Consider the following 13,697-nt stretch of genomic DNA (forward strand, 5'->3'; position numbering starts at 1 on the left):
GTTTGTATTAACATTTTAAGATAATGACGTGAAACCTTTTTGTTAATGCTAGAAAGTTTCGGATATAATCCTAATTGCATTAGCGAAGACATAGTTGTTAGAGGATGAGATGGGAAATTGTTGGCAATTAAATTTTCAAAAATAATCCGCGTGTTGTATACAATACGAAAATATTAAGTATGCTTTTAAAATTTCCCATTAATTACCAATGATTTTGACTTCGGTATGCATCTGTTCTATAATTTTTGTAAACGGCATTTGGGCAGACAGCAAATGTGGATGAAGTTTTGAAAAGAAGAAGGAAAAATCTGCAGAAGGGGAGAGGTGTGGATGAAGTTTTGAAAAGAAAAAAAATCTACGGTGGGGTTTGGGGAGAGAGAGAGGCGTGAATGGCATTTGGGCAACGACCAATGGGGATGAAGTTTTGAAAGAAATCTAGAGGGAGAGAGAGGTGTCTTCTGATTCACAGAGATCAGCTTTTTGGTGGCGTCTGATTTCGCCAAATCAGACGCGTCGTCAATATCCCTCCTCTTCTCACGACAGTGGTGCTCTCTCCTCCTCCTCAAGTGGTGGGTGGCGGCTGCCATCGGATAATGCATTGTAATCCTCCCCCGACAGCATCCATATGACGCCATGGCCATCACTCTCCTTCTCTCCTTTTCCCCTCCATTTACCAGCAACCAAATTTCCTCTTCCTCCTCCTTGTTCTCACTGTCAACATCTTCATCATTTTCATCCGTAGCAACTAGACTCTTCCCACCCACCAATTCTCTTATCCTCTTCGACCTGATAAGCGGAGGCCGAAGGAAGAGGAGGATCGGTGGTATCTCGAGAGCTTCCTTGAGTGGGTGGCAGGAATACGAGGACGCAGTGAGAGAGAAAGACCTCGAGAGAGCACTCAAGTTCCTGGAATCCCTCGATGACGGCGAAGGCGATGGTGTTGGTTCCGCCGTCCTTCCTCCGTTGGAATCCTCATCCTCTCCTCCATCCTCTTCTGCGTCGACGAGGAGGAAACGGCAAGCCATCGTGGATGGGAGGAGGGCCGAGCGCGACTGGGAGATCCTCGACGCCTGCATCAACGCGGACGACATGAAGTTGGTAGGCTCCGCCTATTCCTTCCTTCAGTCCAGGGGGTTTATACCCACATTCGGCAAGTTTCAGAACGTTGGTATGCCAATTCTTGCCCTTTTCCTGTGAATGCCTGCTGCCTTCCTTGGTTTTCCCATTTGCTTACCCTAATTCATTCGTGGCCGCACCTCAGCGTGGAGATAATATCGCGATTTGAAAAACGTGACTTTCGGAGAAAACATGGCTTACTGAACTAAAACGAGTTTGCAACGTAATATTGGAAAAAAAAATGGAAGCCTTGCGAAACCAGAAACTATAATACTGTAATGGAACTGGTGGGTGCAGGAAAACTTTATTATTGGTTGATCGTCCAGCAATAGTAGCTCGTTTTGGTTGTTGTTTACTTTTTCGAGGGTTGGAGAGAGTGTAGCTACTCACCACAGTGATGTTTGGTTCCATGATGGCCACAGCGGTCGCTTTTCAGAGGAGAGTGCATGATGTTGTGCCTTAGCTTGATTAGCTGCTGGCCTTCAAAAAGTGCTTGATCACGATGAACCCTTTGGAGCCTATGCTTTGAAACCTATCTTTCTTTTCCCTGTTGAATTTGCATTGTTCCTTCTTGAATTTGCATTGGTCTGTGACATTTTAATATGTTTTACAGTATTGGAAGGACCAAGAGAAGTGACTCCAGCAGTTTTAAAATCATTAACTGGCTTGGAAGGTATGCCTTATTTTTGTGTTCGGCACAGTCGTTTCTATATGTAACACATTATTTCGCTGGTACTGTTCGTGTAGTTTTTTGCACATTATAACCGCTTTTAATTTTTGTGGTGTAGTAGCTACTTGTTCTACTTTTGCACTTGAGTTTTTTTTAAATCTCTGATCCGTAGAGATTTTTTTGTAGCTTCCAAGCTTTCTCCCAAGAAATGGGGTCTTTCAGGAACTTCCAGTGCTATACTGCTTGCCTTCCTTGGTGGTACATCATTTCTTGTTTCTCAAGGGATAGATGTAAGGCCCAATCTAGCTGCTGTGCTAGGCCTTGCTTGGCTGGACTCAGTTTTCCTAGGTGGCTGCTGTGTTGCTCAAATATCATGTCTTTGGCCGCCATATAGGCGTAGAATTCTTGTTCATGAAGCAGGACATCTTCTAGTAGGTAATTTGCTTTGCTGAACAGTGAACAGTTACAGTCTCCTTGGCAGAATCATGAGTTAAAATCTAATAGATAGTTAACAAATATTTGTGATTTTAGTGCTGTGCATATAATGTGATTTTTTTCTTCCATTTATGATCATTTCTTGTTGTATTTGAATGGCACAAACTGCAGTTAGCAACTACTCATAACCTCAATGGATGCATGATTGTGGTCTCCATACCCGTGCCCATGTTAGGTGGGTATGATTACCCGTTCTTTTGCATAATGGTACATAATCTATGTCACATGGGTATGGTGCCGGTATGAGTACCGAAGCAGAGCATTATATAACAAAAGTTATGATTTGAAACAAACAAAACACACATTCATGTTTCATATATATATATATATATGCATATGTGTGTGTGTGAATATGTACATAATACATATAAAAGAAACAGTAAGATTTTGAAAAATTTAAACAAACAACACAACACAAGTATACTGCAGACTCCAATTTCTAAATGTTACTGCAGTAATGCCTGTGCAGATCTAACGTGAATGCAGTAGTGCAGTTCGAACTGCATTACTGCAGTCACGTTACTGATGGCCTGGTAATAACAATTATTTAGGAAATACTCAGCATCATTTACTGATATGAAGCTTGGCAGCAGGCATACAGAGTCTGGTTTTAGGCGTTTAACATTTTAAGAGAACTGAAAACAAACAAATTATAGAAAGTACAAGGGAAGCACACAGAAAATGCACAAACCTGCTGAGAACAAACTGTTTTACATAACCAAAAAGTGTCCAGATTCCAGATGAGAAAACAAAGCAGAATCAATGATTCAACAGGTCACTGTGTACGAAATAAAAAGTATGCATCGATGATTAAATACCATTAACAATAACTGTAAAAACATATGCATTAATGCAAGGTGCAAAAGAAGAGATGACTCAATACCAGTTGCTGGAGGACATGAAAGAATAGCCAGAAATTCAATATCTTGCTAGAAAAGGATTGCTAGAGGAGGTACAAAAATGCTTCAAGTTGTTGGAAAGAATGGCACCTGCTGTTTTGCTGGATCTAGCCTCGGTTGTTGGAAAAAATCACCAGAAAATGTCATGGACAAGTGAAGAAGAAACTGGTGCCGCGAAGGACATCACCTAGAGTCCTCATCTTTGTTTGAGGGCTCTTGTTTTACCATGCATAGATGCGGTATCAAAAAAAGCCCTAATTTCTAGATAAAAAGGACTCTGTCAATTTTGACCAAATCCAAAAATAGTTGGATTTGAGCATGGTTGCATTGACCACATGCGATACCATTGCCATCTCCTGGGCCATACCATACCTGTACCCGTGTAGGATTATATCAACACGGATACTGCGCCCGGACAAAGGTGTTCATGTGGCTGTTAGCCTGCGACTAACAAGGAAGCTTAACTTCCGCACTGTGCTCCAGTGAAAACCCAGCCTTCATAGTAATCTCTGATATCATTCATAATTAGGATTAACTCCATAAGGACCTTATATACTTTGTTTCCTTTTATTGGGGTGGGTTATTATCTCCTACTGTCCACCCGATCCTTCTACCTAACGTGACAAACTCAACATACATTTTCAGCCCCGAAGGACCAACCTCTGACTCCCTATTGAACTGGACCCATACCCCACAAGGTCCAACCCTACTCTCCCCTTACAAAACAGCTTGTCCTCAAGGTGTAAATTCTGGAAAGCGAGACTGTATGTCTTCTGCTAACTCCCAAGTTGCTGGCAGATCATCATAAGTGTTCCACTTGATGAGTCATTCAGTCCAGAGCTTAATTCACTTGTGGTAAGGGTATAGGGCTTCTGGTTCAATTAGTGCAGGAGCTTCTCTGGCTTCCTCCCTTGTGGGTGGATTGAAACAGGGTTTCAACTTTGAAGCGTGAAGGGTCAAGAAACTTAAATTCATAGGCTACAGAGCCTATCCTCCTTTTAACTTGGTATGGGCCAACAAACCTTGGTGCCACCTTGCCACTATCTTTCTTTAGTGTTGAGCCTATGGCATGGGTAGGGCGCCGAAGGAAGACCCAATCTCCTTCCTTCAGCAGCATGTCTTGGTGTCTCTTGTTATACTATATCACCATGCGGTTTCGGGCAGCAGCTAGGTATTGTTTGAGATCCTGGATGACTGTGTTCCTGTACCTCAACTGGAGATCTACATCTTCCTCCCTTGCTATTCCTGGTTGATAACTCCTCAGGTCAGGTGGGGGCATCTATAGATAGCTTTAAAAGGCGTGACTCATGTTGAAGAGTGCCAGCTTGTGTTATATGCATATTTAGTCCAGCTCAAGTAGTCTGCCCACAGTTTTGGACGATGTCCTGTGAAGCACTTGAGGTAAGTTTTGAGGCTTTTGTTCACTATCTCTGTCTGCGCATCCGATTGTAGACGATAAGCTGTGGACATCTGCAGCTTGGAGCCTTGAAGTTGGAAGTATTCCTTCCAAAATGAGCTTAGAAATAGGGAGTCTTGATCACTAACTATTGTTCGAGGCATGCCATGGAGTTTTTCCATGTAGTCATGGAAAGTTCTAGCCACCGTCTTCGTGGAGAAGGGGTGGGCTAATGCTATGAAATGAGCATGTTTTGATAGACAATCTATCACCACCAAAATTGCTGACTTCCCCTTAGATTTTGGCAGCCCTTCCATGAAATCCATAGAAATATCCTCCTAGATGCGGTCGGAAATCGGAGGTGGCTGTAGTAATGCTGTGGGTTTCCTGGTTTCTTGCTTGTTTTATTGGCAGACTTGGCACCTCCAAACATAATTTGTGAATGACCTTTTCATCCCAGGCCAATAGAAAGAGGATCGCATCCTTCTATATGCCCTTTCCACTCACCTCATGGCCTGCTGCTTTGGAGTTATGGAAATGGTCCAGAAGTGTCTCCAGAAGCTCTGCTTCGAAAGGTATAAACACTCTTCCTTGGTAGTACATGTATGGTTTTCGCCACACATATCCATAGCATTGGGTACGGCTGCTGCTTATGCGCCTCTTTATGTCCTGTACAGAGGCTGCTGCCTGATGTACCTGCTTGATCTTGTCCCACAGCTCCACCTGTGCCTGAGAAAAAGTCATTAGGGTCATTAGAGACTCACCCAACTGAACGCATGCGCGTGACAACCCATCCGCTACTGGCTTCTCCTTCCCGTTTCAAAATTTTATCTCGAAGTCAAATCCCATGAACTTAACAATCCAACATTCCAAGGTAGGGGACAAGGACTTCTGCTACAAGCAGTATTTGAGGCTGTGGTGGTTGGTTAGCATTAACTCCCTAAGGACCTCATATACTCTGATTCCTTTGATTGGGGTGGGTTATTATCTCCTACTGTCCACCTGATCCATCTACATAACATAACAGACTCAACATACATTTTCAGCCCCGAAGGACCGACCTGTGACTCCCTACTGAACTGGACCCATAACCCATAGGGTCCAACCTTTAACAATACTCACCCTTAACAGTGGCATAATGCATAATGTATGATGTGTCACGTTACATTAGTTTTGGGGTGTATGCTACATTACATCCCATAAATAGTTTAACATAATATTATATGTCTTTATTGTTTGATATGGTATGTTACAGTCCATATAATATGATATTGACCTGTACATTGTTGTCAATACAAATGAAATATTGGGAAATCAAATTAAAAAAAAAAAAAAAACTACATATAATTTTAGGGGACTGAATCCCCTTTTCTTCATTCGTGGGTATAAAGGGAAGGGAAGAAGAAGTGAGAAGAAAAATAGAAAAAGAAGCTTCAAAAGGGGAAAATGAAAAAGAGAAATAAGAAGAAAAGAGGAGAAGAAAAAGAACTTGAGAAGAGGGTCAGAGAGAGGATCCCCTCCCCCTATCCTTTAGTATATGGACATTATTGGGAGTCCTCTCCTTTATTCATATGCACACTATACTACCTGTTATGTCCTAACGTAGAACTTGACTTAAGTTTCCTGTTTGTGGATTGCAACTTGACTTGTTTGATAAAAAGAGATCTATGCACTAGGACACAAGATTGTCATGGGACTTAGGTATATATGACGGTAGTACTTTTTCAAATCTTAAACATGGGACCATTCCCAAGCTATTCCCGATAAGTGTGATGCTAAAGAGAAGTTCTTTCCTCTAAAGATGCTAAAATCAACTTTTCTGCTATATTAAGATATAAAGGTACTTTGGTTCATTTAATAAAATCACTAAAATGACAAAAAATAATATGTTTTAAGCTAGCATTCACAACATTAATGCAATTGATTGCAATCCCTTGCTTGTTATTAGTCTTCAGAAAGCTTTTGTCTATTTACTTTTATCCCTTTCATATAATTTTCTTTGGAGGGTTGTTGAATTTGAAAAGACAATGTTAACCAAATTTTCATTTTTGTGAGTGCCACTGCCATGACGTATATTTATTTTGATTTTTCTGGATACATGTGGTGTAAAAGAAAGGTATCCTTCAAAACTGAAGTGATCCTCTTCAAAAATAGGTTGAACAATCTCAATATCTTCACAAGCCTCACAATGTACTCATAAGAGTATAACCACAAGCGTGCACAAAAGACAACAGCAGAAGTGGTGATGCTCGAGGAGCAGAGGCTCCCAACTTTCCCCTTGTCCCAAGCATCCAAGCTGTCTGGCTTGCACTTATGCACAAAGAATTGAACCAGTGACTGGCTACCTATCAGTCACTGGTCCGAGACAAAACCTTCGGAGTTATACAAAACACACGACACAAGGAAAAAGAATATCTGACTAACGAAAAATGAGCATGAAGGCTATATAAACCTGAAGGAGGCATCCACCCTCTATTTCAGTGTGAGGTTAGCAAAATAACTATCTGGCTGCTCCAATAAGTATCAGCTAGGGTAGTTTTATCATTTGGAAAAGCTTGTCCTAGCAAAAATAAATGATACAAGACAAAAGAATTAATAATATAATGGAAGCAATACATATAAATGGTTATAAGTTGAAACACACACAACAAATAGTTTCTGACTGCATTACATTGAGCTTAATGTATGGATGACCTTTGATTTTTTCTCCTCATGGATCTGCAGCATATCTCCTGGGCTGCGCCGTTCGTGGTGTGATTTTGGATCCCATTGTAGCAATGCAGATGGGCATACAAGGGCAGGTACGATAGTTGGAATGAGGAATGCATTATTGTGTTTAATGCCATGGGCATGAATTATCCACTTGCCTTTTACATGTTACCAATTTTTGTGTATATGGATGGCAGAACGTGGGATCAGTTATTCATTTGATGATTAAGACCAAAAGGCCTTAAAAGAATTATCTTTTAGATCCTTGAATTTCTTTCTGATTTAGTATTTGTGAATATCATATAACATTGTGTTTGTATTACTTGGTGAGAAAGCTAGACTAGTAAAACATACATACGCATGTCAGATTTACTGATAGCAAGACTACCACAAAATTTCAGGTGAAGCTGATATATGATCATTCTTGTCGACTATTGATTAGTTACCAAACATATTCATTTTTTCAAATTATTGTGACCTATATATGTTAAGATGCACACTCGTCATGCTTTGCCTATAGATTAGGAATTCTACCTTGAGGCATTTGAAAAGGATCCAACTCCTCACCTACAAGGGAATGGAATCAGGCTTGAAGATCATCTATTTGATAGGCATATAGAAATACAAGTGCAGTGGTTACATCACCATATGAACCGGGGGTGATATCTCCAGGTGCGGCATCTAATAATTAAGCAGAACAAACGGAAGTCGCACCAACCTTTATGACATACTTGGAGCTACTTTTAGGTCGATCAATTGTAGAAGAATAGAGCCACCCACCAGGCCAATGCCTAAGCAGAGTTTGAGCCTGCTAATTATGCAATTTTAATATGCGAAGAAACTTTCTGTCTGTCTATGACCTGTTCAAGTTTTATTGGTCTTCCAATTGTTCTCTTGAATGGTTGTTGTTACAGCCGGCAGCCTTAGAGAGAGAAAACGTAACTTCATTCACTAACCCTAATCTCCATAATAAAGAGATTAGGGTTGAAGAGAGATTTACAAAGTACATCAACAGAAAATAGAGAAATGTTTAAAGAGACCTCCTAACTATTAAATATTGCAAAGAACCACCTACAAACATAAACTCTTCTAAGTAGTACATGTATCATGTGGAGCAGCATCAACGGACATAGCACTGTCTATCATAACTGTAGAGGCCGACGGTTGAGTAGATCTGTGTGCTAAGAACTCCTCATACTCTGACTTGTTGATATTCACAGTCAGAGTCTCAGGATTGAAAGAAGGTAAAGACCCCTCTACTACTGATGAAGCTGCCTGGATAGATCCAATAGGAGACTGTAATGAATTCTTGCCCTGCTTAGATGCAACACCTTTTCCTTGGGGTATAGCCGAAGGATGACCAAGGTTATCCCAACATCTGTCTTCCAACTTAGGAGCATCTAACTTTACAATGGAGCCATAAGAAAAGAGATTGCTGTGTTCTTATGCTCATATTGTGTCTCTGTCTTGACTTCAACGGCCATAGTGCCATAGTGCACGACTTGACAATGTGATCTTAATCTGGTTGCACTATGATACAATCAAGAGTATAACATGCAGCAATCAACTTGAGAAAACTTAGGCAGTATATATATATATATATATTTTTTTTTTTTTTTCTTGCACCAAAAGCAGTTCTTAAAAAGAATTTTTGTGAACTTGCTGCTGTCCACCAATCACAACAATCATTAAATGAACAAGAATATACGAACTTCTTGTTCAAAACAGGCCACCAGGCTTCTACGTATCCACATATGCATATAAAAATAACTTTGTTGTTCAAATCAGTCCACCAATCTCAACAATCAATAAATGAACAGGAATATATGAACTTATGAACTTGCTGTTCAAAACAGTCTATCAGGCTTCTATGTATCCACATATGCATATAAAAAAACTTTGTTGTTCCAAATCAGTCCACTAGATTATAAAGCAGACATTCAATCTGATAAAAAAATATACTCAATGTGCAGCTACTCCACTTGCAGCCACTTTTCCACAGTCATAAAAAATATGATAAGAATATGGTCCACGTGCATTTAATCTTCCACGAGCTCAGATCTGAATCCACATGCAGCTACGCTTCCCATGAGCCTAGATCTGAATAATAATGGAGTCCATGTGCTGCTATTCATCCACGAAGCTAGATCTGACTTACAACTTTCCACTGCAACTCCCACGCAGTTGCTTACGCTCCACTACATCCACGTTGGGGACCTAATCACAAATACCTCTCACATGTGATTAGGTTTCCCTTTCACGCTGCTTCACTATCTTTCGATCAGCAGAGAGAAGAGAGAAAGGAGGGATAGAGGAAGAGAAGAAGTGGGAAGAGATGGGAGAGGAAGAGGAGAAGGGGTCACCGGAAAATCACGATAGCCGCCGGCGGAGAAGGGTGGAGATCGCTGGCTCTGATACCATGTTACAGCCGGCAGCCTTAGAGAGAGAAAACGTAACTTCATTCACTAACCCTAATCTCCATAATAAAGAGATTAGGGTTGAAGAGAGATTTACAAAGTACATCAACAGAAAATAGAGAAATGTTTAAAGAGATCTCCTAACTATTAAATATTGCAAAGAACCACCTAGAAACATAAACTCTTCTAATTCAACAGTTGTTAAGGATGTCTCATGGAAAATTGACATGCTTGTCCTGTATGAATGTGGCACTGAGACTCAACACCAGGACAGTTGGTGAACATGTCAAACTAGTGTCAAGCACACTAAGACTTTGTGATAACTGGTCTACTTTTCTTCTGTGTGATTGATTTTCTTTCATGTGAATTATGTTGCTTTCCATAACATGCCATCAGCTGCATTACACTTAATTTTGGTTTATTCTTTCATGTATTTAGTTGTCAAGATTTTTAGTTGTTTCCAAGTGTGTTGCTTTAAGATGATGTTGAGTTGATATAGCATTTTGTTTCTCTTATGTATATGATAACAAACAAATACATGTTTGTGTGGCTGGTTTCCTGTATCCTAAGTTTGAAAATTGTAGTACCCTGCGAAGCATATAGCACAGTGCCGTATTCTCACATCCATATCCATGTCATGTTCTATAATTCAGTTAATGTTTGAGCATCCATGATCTGCTATGAGTAGTTCACTAGTTGTCTAGAAGAGTTTGAAGGACATTCTTACAAAAGACAAACTGTGCATTTTTACATACATGTGGCTGTTTACTGTTGGTTGCTAGTCTTGTATTACTTTTTCATTGAGTAATCCATCTTAGTGCATGAATATCTAGAGAATTACACTTATGGCCTTAAAAATGCAATTAAAAGCACATTCCAGCGACCTGAATGAAACATGACTCAAGTTCAACATGGCAGATGGCACAGTACAATTTGTAAAAAAACAATGAGACTTTAAGAGTATTTTTCATTGCATGGAATGTAAACTTGGCATTCTGCGCAATACATGAGTCCAACGACCCATGCAAAGAAAAGACATGGAAGGCGGTCTTCTTGCTACCTGCAGTGTAAAAAGGGATTTGTATTCTGCTGCATGCAAACACAGACAGAAGCCACTCTGTGGAATTCAGCACCATTCCTTGAATGCTAGAAACAGCATTGTCCCGTTCCTGGCATTCCAAGAATAGGAGTCGAACATACTTGAATGTTCGGTTGGAAACTATTGTTTTAGTCAACAACTTTCTTGATTAATGAAGTGGAAAAGAATTTCTTAAGTTCAGTAAGGTGAATTCCTTGGATTTGCCAAAATGATGTTTGATATGAATTTGTTGAAAGTTTGAGCAAGAATTATTTATAAATGTTTTTTTAGAAAAGACAAATTTCTATTGGAGGCAAGTATAGACTCTTAGATAATTCATTACATGGGTTTGACTTTTGCATTTCTAGTATGTTCTTCACAAAATTTGGCATCTAACGGTCACGACACTGAACTTGCTCACAACTGGTCACTGTACAGCTAGCATGCGAAGGTCACACCTAAATTCCTAATGAAGTGTGCTTCACATGCCTGGCATGTTTACTAGAAGTAGCTCGATCATAGCTAAGGCTAGCAGTGTCCCTAAAAGTCAAACAACGTATTTGAAATCATCCTAGAGTTCTACAGCATGGTATGGGTCTACCCTTTGCTTTTTGTTTGCACACTTGTGTTCATTGGCCTATTATCTTATTGTCTCCTATGAGTGGTTTCTGCAATAAAATGGCTGATGAGAGCGTTTAATATGATAACTCTTCCCTATGGGGCGTTTGGCAACAGTAACAGGTTGTTACTGTTCCATGGCACAGCAACAACCAGTTACTGTTGCCCAGATGGTCCCTTCAGGACCCAACTTCACATTTTATTTTAATTATAATAATTTTCTGATATTTACATAGCTAATATTTTAGCAGCAATATGCAGATTATGAGTCTTGGTTGCCATTTTATTACAGTTCTTTTCTTAAAGTAATTTTCTTATAGGCTGGAACCCAGTTTTGGGATGAAGGGCTGGAGAATGAGCTTTCAGAGGGGAAGCTTACTGGTCCTACTTTTGATAGGTATGCAATTTTTTGTCATGGTCTGTGCAATGAATTCATTTATTTCTTGAAAATGGACGCATAACAATGAAAGGAGGACGAAAAGGGATAATTGTAAATCATAATTTAAATTTTGTTGTGCCACGTGGGGTTTTTCAAGTTATAACCTTGCCCCTGAGATCCCTTGAGAGGCTCTAGAGCTCTTTCACTTGGAACCTACATTGTTACTATCAAATTAATTCAAGTGTTGCTAACATGGTCTAGAATTCTACATTTGAGGTGAAAATTGAGCTATGAACTACAGAGCATGTATTGATTTTTTCTGTTTATGGTCATGGTCCTGAACACATGTTTGCTACAAGCACAGGATTTTCTGGTCGTATGCTTTTTGTTTCCCTTTCCTTCTCATCCATGTGTCTCCTGTCATGTGCACAGGTGCGGTGTCTCTATGTGCCATGTCACATGTGTCGTAGTCTTCATTATTTTAATAGATCAAGCACAAGTTCCTTCTTAAAACTGTTCATGCATTTGCATAGTCCTTTAGATGGTTGAAGGAAGAAATGAACATCAGTTGGTGATGAATAGAGAAAATAAAAGAGAATCAAGGAGAGAGGTCCACAGGCAAGATTGTCACATACAATAGATAGCACTAATCAAGGACAAATCATGATATTGGTTCAAGCAAGGAACATAGACTAACAAGATCCGAAGCATCAAGTGCTAACTGCTACATAACTCTAGCCCATGCAAATGTAATCACAAATACTATCTGAAAATGGGACTTTATGCATGAGGACAAGCATATCGATAAAAGGAGAATGCATAACATAACAGCTTATTAGCCCAAAGGACAGTGCTCCTCTTCACGAAAATAGAAATTATAAAAGGAAAAGAAATGCTTTTCTTTTTTTTGGCAAGGCCACATATTCAACTCTCGTTTTTTATTTTGACCTTGCAACCTTACTCTTAGGACTATGAGTTAAACCTCTATCTCCTTGTTGATGGGCAATTGTGATTTGATAGGTACTGCATGGTGCTTTTTGCGGGGATTGCAGCCGAAGCTCTTGTATATGGAGATGCTGAAGGTGGTGAAAATGATGAGAACCTATTCCGGAGCATATGTGTACTTCTTCAACCTCCATTGAACACTGCACAGGTCTCTCTCCATCTCTCTTCTGTATCGTGATCCACACAAAAGATTCCTCACCTATTGACTAATGTATCACAGATGTCGAATCGGGCAAGGTGGTCTGTGCAGCAATCGTACAATCTTCTAAAGCGCCATAGAGCTGCTCATAGAGCTGTATTTAAATCTCTAGAAGCCGGTAGGAGTCTTGGTACCGTTATAAGGAGCATTGAGGAAGCAATGATGTGATTACAAAGATTTGGAAGAACCTTGGTTTCTCTCTCTCTAAAACATCTGTCATGTTTCAACTAATCTAGAAAAATCTTACTCGTCTCCATGCCAAGTCTTGATTTTGCTAACTTCTCACTCGATTCTGCTGAAGAATGCTCTGGAGCTTCCCAGCAGGTTATGGAACCATGTACACGGGTTCTCCATTTTGACTTACCACATCACAGCCCTCTTACAATAAGTCGCATTGTAAATTCTATAAAGCATCTAATCCTTGAAACCCCGGCTACATCCATGTGTTGGTGTTTCATTTATTTGTCCAGTAAATTTTGGATCATTGTGTGTACAGGCTGTAAAGTCCGATCTTAATTTGCTTGTATAGCCAAGAACATTCATGGAACTTGTACCTATATGTTATATAAAGAGGATATGCATGGACTTCGGGATTGATCCACCAAAAATTTTGAGTCCATTTGCTTGAGCTCACTTCTAGTATTGTTTGAATGAATTTCATGGCACAGCTTCATCTGCCACACAGCCCTCTTCGCACCCAGTATCTCCTACTGAAC

At 40.0% G+C, this 13,697-nt stretch overlaps 1 protein-coding gene across 2 annotated transcripts; it reads left to right on the top strand.

Annotated features, from left to right (window-relative positions):
- Nucleotides 1-259: 259 nt before the first annotated feature.
- Nucleotides 260-13,609, top strand: LOC116267406 (uncharacterized). Of its 2 annotated transcripts, XM_031649104.2 has the most exons (7): nt 261-1,168; nt 1,730-1,789; nt 1,973-2,221; nt 7,301-7,377; nt 11,719-11,795; nt 12,798-12,930; nt 13,003-13,609. In XM_031649104.2, the coding sequence occupies exons 1-7, from the start codon at nt 634-636 to the stop codon at nt 13,147-13,149; spliced, it is 1,278 nt and encodes a 425-aa protein (XP_031504964.1). In that variant the 5' UTR covers nt 261-633; the 3' UTR covers nt 13,150-13,609. The 2 variants fall into 2 exon arrangements, with proteins under 2 accessions (XP_031504965.1, XP_031504964.1); XM_031649105.2 differs by lacking the exon at nt 1,973-2,221 and having other exon boundaries at nt 260-1,168.
- The last annotated feature ends 88 nt before the right edge of the window (nt 13,610-13,697 follow it).

The sequence above is a fragment of the Nymphaea colorata genome, chromosome 14, assembly GCF_008831285.2.
Source record: "Nymphaea colorata isolate Beijing-Zhang1983 chromosome 14, ASM883128v2, whole genome shotgun sequence".
Classification (NCBI taxonomy): Eukaryota; Viridiplantae; Streptophyta; class Magnoliopsida; order Nymphaeales; family Nymphaeaceae; genus Nymphaea; species Nymphaea colorata.

Excerpts from the sequence above, each read along its gene's own strand:
- LOC116267406 (XM_031649104.2), top strand. The coding sequence starts at position 634 with ATGGCCATCACTCTCCTTCTCTCCTTTTCCCCTCCATTTACCAGCAAC. Across the intron at positions 2,222-7,300 it reads AGCAGGACATCTTCTAGTAG|CATATCTCCTGGGCTGCGCC; the intron begins GTAATTTGCTTT and ends ATGGATCTGCAG. Across the intron at positions 7,378-11,718 it reads AGATGGGCATACAAGGGCAG|GCTGGAACCCAGTTTTGGGA; the intron begins GTACGATAGTTG and ends ATTTTCTTATAG.